This window comes from Ictalurus punctatus, chromosome 12 (genome assembly GCF_001660625.3).
Source record: "Ictalurus punctatus breed USDA103 chromosome 12, Coco_2.0, whole genome shotgun sequence".
Lineage (NCBI taxonomy): Eukaryota > Metazoa > Chordata > Actinopteri > Siluriformes > Ictaluridae > Ictalurus > Ictalurus punctatus.
In genome coordinates, this window is record NC_030427.2 from 22,713,543 (window position 1) to 22,721,033 (window position 7,491).

Consider the following 7,491-nt stretch of genomic DNA (forward strand, 5'->3'; position numbering starts at 1 on the left):
TTGTAAACAATTTTGCAAGGCATATTGAATTTTCCCCTCCACGTCAATATTATGGGTTATTTTGTGTGGATTCATGATACATAATACATTAATTAATTCATTTATGTACAAATTCGAACTATAAAATGTGGGGAAAGCTCGGGAGGGATGATGGTGAATACTTTTGCAAGGCTCTGTAAGGCTTGTTGACAGAAAACTCAATGTCAAATATGGAAAAAAAGGTCATCTTTATTCAATCTGTTCACACACTTATAATATGTACATATTTACACATTTTCCTTTTACAATTAATATTTTACGTTAGGGCCTCATTGTTTAACCTTGAGGCTGTGTCATAAAATACAGAATTCACAGTGCAATATGAACTTTGCACACCCGTGTCATCACTCTCAAAGCATGGACATTGTTTTGAGCCCAGCACTTTGCCTCAGAGGTAACATACAGTACAACTTCCTGCAACAGAGGGGGAGGAAACATTAGAGCCTCCAAAAATAGGTGCTACCCTTTCAGCGGAGTTATTGTGGCTTTATTAGTCACCTTGGATTACAGTAGATCAAAAGTAAAAAAAAAAAAAAAAAAAAAAGCAAAAAAACCTCCCACGTTAATCAGAATAATCTCAGCTTAATTCACTTCTTTGTCAAGACTACAGATGACCTTGCCAGCTGTGCTAAAAGCACCATCTTTTACTAATTCAAGTAAAGAAATGTTGCATTTGCTATGAATATGGATATGGTACTTATGTCCTTCAGTGTCCTTCAATATCTAGTTAAATAGTCTTACACTTTGAAGAATAAATTTGTTTACTGGCTAGAGGTTAACATTATATAACATCTCAACACATATACTTTGTAGTACGTGGGTCAAACATCATACAGGAAATGACTTACAAATGAGAGGCTTCTGAAAAGTGGATGCAATATGCTTTAGACAAGGGTTAATCCAATACTAGTAGTTGCAATGGTCAACTATTGCCCACAAAAGCATTGCGAGACCCAGAGGTCAGAGACTGGCCTTTATTTCACTCCTTTCGCACCTTTTGGAGAGTTATGATGCCACGTATTCACCTCAATGTAGATATATATTTGCGTCCATGCTCATTTTGGTGCTGTTGTAGTCAGCATGTGAGTTAGTGAATTCCTTGGTATTGGACAGCGTGAGCAGATCTACAGTTCAGGCTCATGTTCCCTTCCCCCTCTTTAGTTAATACATTTAGAGTCCTCAGGACTCAGCTGGGGTTTGTCATCTTTATGACAGCCTTGTAGTTTCCATGCCTCAATGCTCACTTCATACAGCAGGATAAAGGAGGTCATTAGCACCAAAATCACTTCATTGTACACCAACCAATGCGCGTCAAGCCTCTTAACCTAACACAGACAATATGGCACTTTGAGCACATACACAAGTGCATACACTTTAAAGAACACATAAATTAACATTAACAAGTGTTCCCGAGTCTAAAATTTAAGGATCCATAAGGGTGTGTCAAACAGTTTTTGGTCCAAATCCAAAGCATTGAGGACTAACATTTTAGAGCCCGTAAATCACGGCTGTGCCCAAGTCTAAAATTTAAGAACCCGTAAGAGCACATCTGAGTTTTTGTCTCAAATCCAAACCACTGGGGAGGTCTCATCCACAGAATAGCTGCTTGTCCCGCTCTAAATTAAAGAACCATTCAGTTTTGAATTTGAACCATGGTGTAGTTTCATCAGGAAAGGAGCTGGTTTTGGTCCAAATCAGAGCATTTGAGAAGTTTTTGTCAGCAGAAGAGATGCTCGTTCAACTCTATGTGCACCTGAGGTACTCTCTGCTCAGCCAAGGTGACATCTTGTTCGTCGATGTCGTGTTCAGTGCCACAGCGGAACCATGGGTGGAGGAGCACGTCGGTGGCACTCAGCCTCTCACTGGGCTCCCTGCGCAGGAGGCTTCGCACGAGGCAGCGCGCCCGCGCTGAGAGGCCCTCGGGTAGGCCGTAGGCACCATGGCGTATCTTGGAGAACAGCGTGGCTGGGTCTGAGTCATGGAATGGGTAGCGGCCTGCCAGCATTGTGTAGAGCATTACGCCCAGGCTCCAAGCATCGGCTCGCTTCCCTGAGTAGCTTCCTGCACCGCTCAGGATTTCTGGACTGACATAAGCTGGGCAGCCGTGTGTGTCCGAAATGGAATCGTCCTCACTGGACAGGATCCGGCAGTCCTCCAGGCCTCCTAGCTTTAAATGGGTCCTAAAACAAACCAATAAAGGTTACTATCAATGTAGTACTGCATAGTAAACTTTGAAGCACAATTAAATGCCCCATTTTAACATACTACAAACATACCATTGGTGCAATACAATGCTACTGTCTGTATCAGTTTGCTCCAATGCTCCAAATACAGTACGGTATATTTTCACTACTTTGTGTGGGACAGTGGATATTCGTTAGTCATGCATTGGGACAAATGGTGTCCCAGTAGCTAAGGCTTTAATCTACTGTTCAGAAGGTTGTGAGTTCAAATACCAGCACCATGAAACAACCATGGTTGATCAAGACTATTGATTCTCAATGGCCCAGGTGTATCCTGTCTCAAATGTAAGTCCCTTTGGATAAAAGCATCAGCCAAATGTAATGTAACTGCAGCTTGTCAAGTTTTCTGGGTTCTTCAAAGAATGATTTTGTATGACATTTCAAAACATTAACATTAACATTACCATAAAGTTTTTTTTGTGTGTGTGTGTGAGCAAACTCTAGTAACTCATAATTGTGACGCAAACCATTACTACAGCAGATGATTTTAGAACACTGCATGAAAGTGACTGCTGCAATGTTAAAGTCCACCCTTCTTACGCTTGTTTAATACTTAATAATAGTTATGTGCACATGTGTCTAAATATGACATGGTGGGACGTGACAGGACTAAACTCTTTTCATTTGGCATTTCTTATCTTACTGCTCACAGATCACGTCACATGAACATACTCTAGGTATGTTAAAGATTTTGTCGTCTTAATTTTTAGTATTAGTATTTGGTGTTTCATGTTCAGATTGGTGTTTTGAACTAAATTCATGCACCGCATTTCAAATACTGGAGTGTTTAAATCCTGGCACCCTGGGAGACACACAGTTCTTCCAGCAGCCAGAGAAGCAGAGCAAGTGCAAAGCAAATCATTGTGTAAGAATGGCCTTGTTTTAAACAAAGACATGCACAACAGTTTCCAAAGCACTCATTTACGCATGCAGAGTAAACAGTCCTCTCTCTCTCTCTCTCTCTCTCTCTCTCTCTCTCTCTCTCTCTTTCTCGCACTCTCATCAGTGCTTAACTATGCTCAGACCTATTTCCAGAAGCAGCGGCTGGGTTTGATGATTTGTGTCTGTGTGTAAATGTGTGTGTTTGGTCTCCCCCTCGGTGAAAGCCGAGCCACCGCTCAATGAATTATGTTTCATCACTGACTGTCAGACGTGCAGTCTGAGGGGTTTGCAGATGACACAACAGCATAGCGCCAGAGAGGTGGAGAGAGTGACTCATAGCTCTCTGTGTGTGTGTGTGTGTGTGTGTGTGTGTGTGTGTGTGGAGAGAACTCACTGTACAGAACTAACACTAAGGGAGAGAACTCACTGTACAAAACTAACACTGCTGTGTCCTTGGTGCTTGCTGCAGCTGGGGCTGTGCTCTCAGCATACGTCTGCCCGTGTTTAATTACCTGAAAATATCTGCTGCCAGATCAGTGACGCAGGAACAGCTGGTGTCTTGCTAAAACACATTCCAAGATGGTGTGTGTGTGTGTGATGGGTCATTTCTATCATCACACATTTCAACCTTTCTTGCCTGTTTCTTATCATGTCTATTTGCTGAGCTATTTGAGGCATGTGCATCAGGCACATGCAGACTGCACACAATACACCTCCATGTGACCACCCCCCCCCCCCCCCCCCCAGGAATCCATTATCAGCAGAATAATCATTGTTGCATGCTGTTTTTTTTTTTTTTTTCTCTTCTCGAAATAAAATGCTGCCAACAGGAACAAACGACACCCAAATGTCAGTGTGCCCTGTCTGGGTGAATGCTCAAAAGCTGGAAGCAAAGTGTTGCAATGTTATTTCGAATCTAGCTGGTATATGCACCTTCAGCAAAAGAACCATGATGCATGACCAGGTTCTTGAGGTGCAGGTTCTCACCCTCCCTCTCGGAACAATGCTATGACCTATGAATCATCTATCCAAACTGACTGACTATGGCATGCATGCCCATTTCTGATTTTTGACTAAAAGGTCATACTCGAAAATGTTGCGTCACAGAAATGACAAATGTACCTTACAAAGGAAAGCTGAATTAGTTGTAGCTGCAGGCTTCGTGGAGTGCCCACTGGTGTAAAAGATAGACGTTCTATTTATACGTGATTGAACATTAGAGTACATTACTATTAATGATTTGGCTACTGGAAAAAAGCAAATCATCATTGAGATGGAATTCCCAGAATGCTCTGAACAGAAGGTTCCAGTTATTGGTCTGTTTTGTTAAGGGGTACTTTTTTCTCTTAAATGTGTGTTATTATAATATCAGCTGTTCTGTTTTTCTCCTTTTATGTGTTGTGCGTGTTGTGCATTCCATTTGACCTTTTGTGGTTGCGGTTTTTGAATGCCCGTTAGTCTTTTTGGAATTGTTCGAATAGCATTTGAGCATTATTCCTTGCTCCCCAGACAAAATTCAAAGCAGAGCGATGTGTTTGGATTTGTTGCAATTAATCTCAACTATGTTTCAGCAGAATTCGGATGAATTTACAGGTGAAATGTGAGGCCTTGTCGGGTGTTTTGCATGCCGACTTGCTATTCGAAGTAATCACATTCCCGGACTGATTTACAGTTCCGATTTGTTATGTACTTCCTCTTCTGTAGAAATATGACGAAGCAAGTGGAGTGATATGGGCTACATCTGCTGAGAGACTCTGCAGAAGCACCTGTGCTGTGTGACAGAGGCAAAAGGAAGTGAGAGCTGAGTGAAAACAGAACTGACACCTCTCTGAATAACAGATCCCACCTGTCCTTGCATGTCTCCTCAACACACACATATACACACAAACACAGAACTCTCAGACTGCTCACCTCTTCTCATCTGCAAACACGAACTTGCGGAGCTTTAAGTCTCCCAGCACTATGCCATTCTGGTGGCAATGAGCCACTGCGGAGGCTATCTGATAAAAAAGCTTTGAGGCTTGCTCTTCAGGCAGACGCTTGCAGCTCTTCACGAAAGTGTGCATGTCGCCGTAGTCCTTCTCTTGGAACACATAGGCCTTGCGTTCCCCGAGGATAATGTCTTTGATCTGGCCGATATTCCTGTGTCTTGGCAGCACGCTGTAAGCTCTGATCTTCTCTTGGTACTGGCCCATATCAAACACCTGCAGGATACAGAGTCGTTTCTAAATGTGCTGCTGTTCTGCTGTACATCACAATAACAAGCAATACATTTCGAATTTGTGAAAGGCTGATTAAAGGGACAATTTGGCAAAAGAACACACATGGTATGTTAATAAAGTTCGTTTCGCATAATTAACTAATGCGAAATAAATGCATGTATGCATCATCATTGTGGTATTATCCGGTATTGATACTACTGATATCATAGAAGGCTGCTGTATAACCCAATTCAGTAGTAATAAGAAAGGAAACTACTACACTACTGACAGTGCAATGTCGTGAATTATGGTGGGAGAATTCAGAAATAATAAGAAGAATAATGTTACAATGAATTCTGATCATCACACCACGTTTCATTTCACAAAATCTAGGACAACTCATGCCTCTAGGAATATTGGCTAGATCGTATAGGCTTGGAATCTGGAAAAGAAATGCTGTCATTGAATAGCCTACAGATCACACTTTCATTCAGTCTGACCATCTGACTCACTGACTCAATGCCCTGAAGAGCCTATGCGCTCTTATTCAGCTTAATACAATACTTATTCATCCACTTGGAGTGCTGCAGCCATTATAGTGCTATTATCCTGTATTGATTCTGCTGATACTCTACAAGGCTCCTGTATGCAGATGAGCATGAATAAACGCCGAGATATTGTCCGGTGACCGTCTTGCTCAATATCAGACGCTCCAGATGAATGTTTCCGTGGTTGCCATGATGACTCACAATATTCACATGACATGACAAACGGAAACAGAGCAATTTCTTTGTATATTTAAATAGCGTTCATAATGCCGAGGTTAAATATTGTTTTTCCTTGGTGCAGATTCTTTGGGATGATGCATATGCAAAATTTTGTCAAATTAAAACTGGTTTGAATTGAATCCTCTACATCATTTGCATCAATGAACATGTCTATTGTACTAATGATGGTAATGATTAATATTCTAGGCTATATGAAATTAATTAATTATTTATATTAGTGTAAGCTACTTTGTGTTTTTTTTTTTTGCAGCAACAGCTGACCCGTGGGTAAAACCGGACCGGCGTTGAGGTCGCATACCTTGCACACGAGCTCCTCACCGGTGTCCATGTCCCACGCGCTGTGTGCGGCGGCCGGGTCCACCGAGGGCAGGAGCAGGTACTGGCCGATGCGGGACGGCCCCGCGGCCGCGCACACCGACACTGCGCTCCCGCTGTGCGGAGACACCGGTGAGGCGGCCAGGAAAAGAGCCGTGTCTCCCCCGACACACTCGCTCAGTCTCGGTTTTTTGGCCGCGATCTCCTCACTGTCCACGCGCTTGTGTCCGCGCCTTGGAGCGCGAGCGCACGCCACCGGACCGCTACGGCGCACAAGCATTGCGAGGACGACACACAAAAATAAACAAAAACAAACAAAAAAGCGCCCGAGGGTTTTTACACCAGCACTCCGTGTTGAACGAGTCTATGGCATGTGTATTCCTAAGCTCATCCTCTTCCCAGGTCGTTTTCCTGCACTTCACAGGAAATGGTTTTTATTTATTTATTTTTATTTATTTTTTGGAAATTCAGTATCCGCCGTTTAACGCATCCATATGTTGTCAGGCCGGTTGTAAATAGTCGTGTCTTGATGATCTGTGGGAGTCCCGTACGCACTGCCCGGATCAGCGCACTGGCACTGGAAAGGCTGCCTGGCGGAAAAGTCCCGCGGCTTTTTCTCCGAGCTTGCGCTTTGAAGCGCGCGACAAGCCGGGAACTCCGCCCGCCCGGTGACAGAGCGCGTGCCCGCCTCCTACCGAGCAATCAGCGCGCGCCACACGTAAACTCTGCTGTTCTCCAGGGCGTCAAAAGCGCTCATTCACTTTGGCAACTTCACAGCATCGACCCCAGAATATAGATCTGTAGCTAATATACACCATGGGAAATTTATTTATTTATTTATTTATTTATTTAAATGTGAAAATCAGCCCTACTGCACATGTGCACGGTTTATCCTCCAAAACCGCTCAAATTGTGCAACCAGGGGAACTTCAAAAAAAAAAAAAAACCCCATTCGTGCATATTTTATATTCCTCTTCGTGGAAGCACGTGTCGTCACCAGGCAATGATTAACTCACTGTATTT

General features: G+C 43.1%; 1 protein-coding gene across 1 annotated transcript; it reads right to left on the reverse strand.

The window, feature by feature from the left end:
* Positions 1 to 210: 210 nt before the first annotated feature.
* Positions 211 to 7,249, reverse strand: trib1 (tribbles pseudokinase 1). The gene is made up of 3 exons (XM_017481845.3): positions 6,452 to 7,249; positions 5,076 to 5,368; positions 211 to 2,219 (listed from the first exon to the last, which is right to left on the reverse strand). Exons 1-3 carry the CDS (start codon positions 6,746 to 6,748, stop codon positions 1,757 to 1,759), a joined length of 1,053 nt encoding a protein of 350 aa, XP_017337334.1. The 5' UTR covers positions 6,749 to 7,249; the 3' UTR covers positions 211 to 1,756.
* Between the last annotated feature and the right edge of the window lie 242 nt (positions 7,250 to 7,491).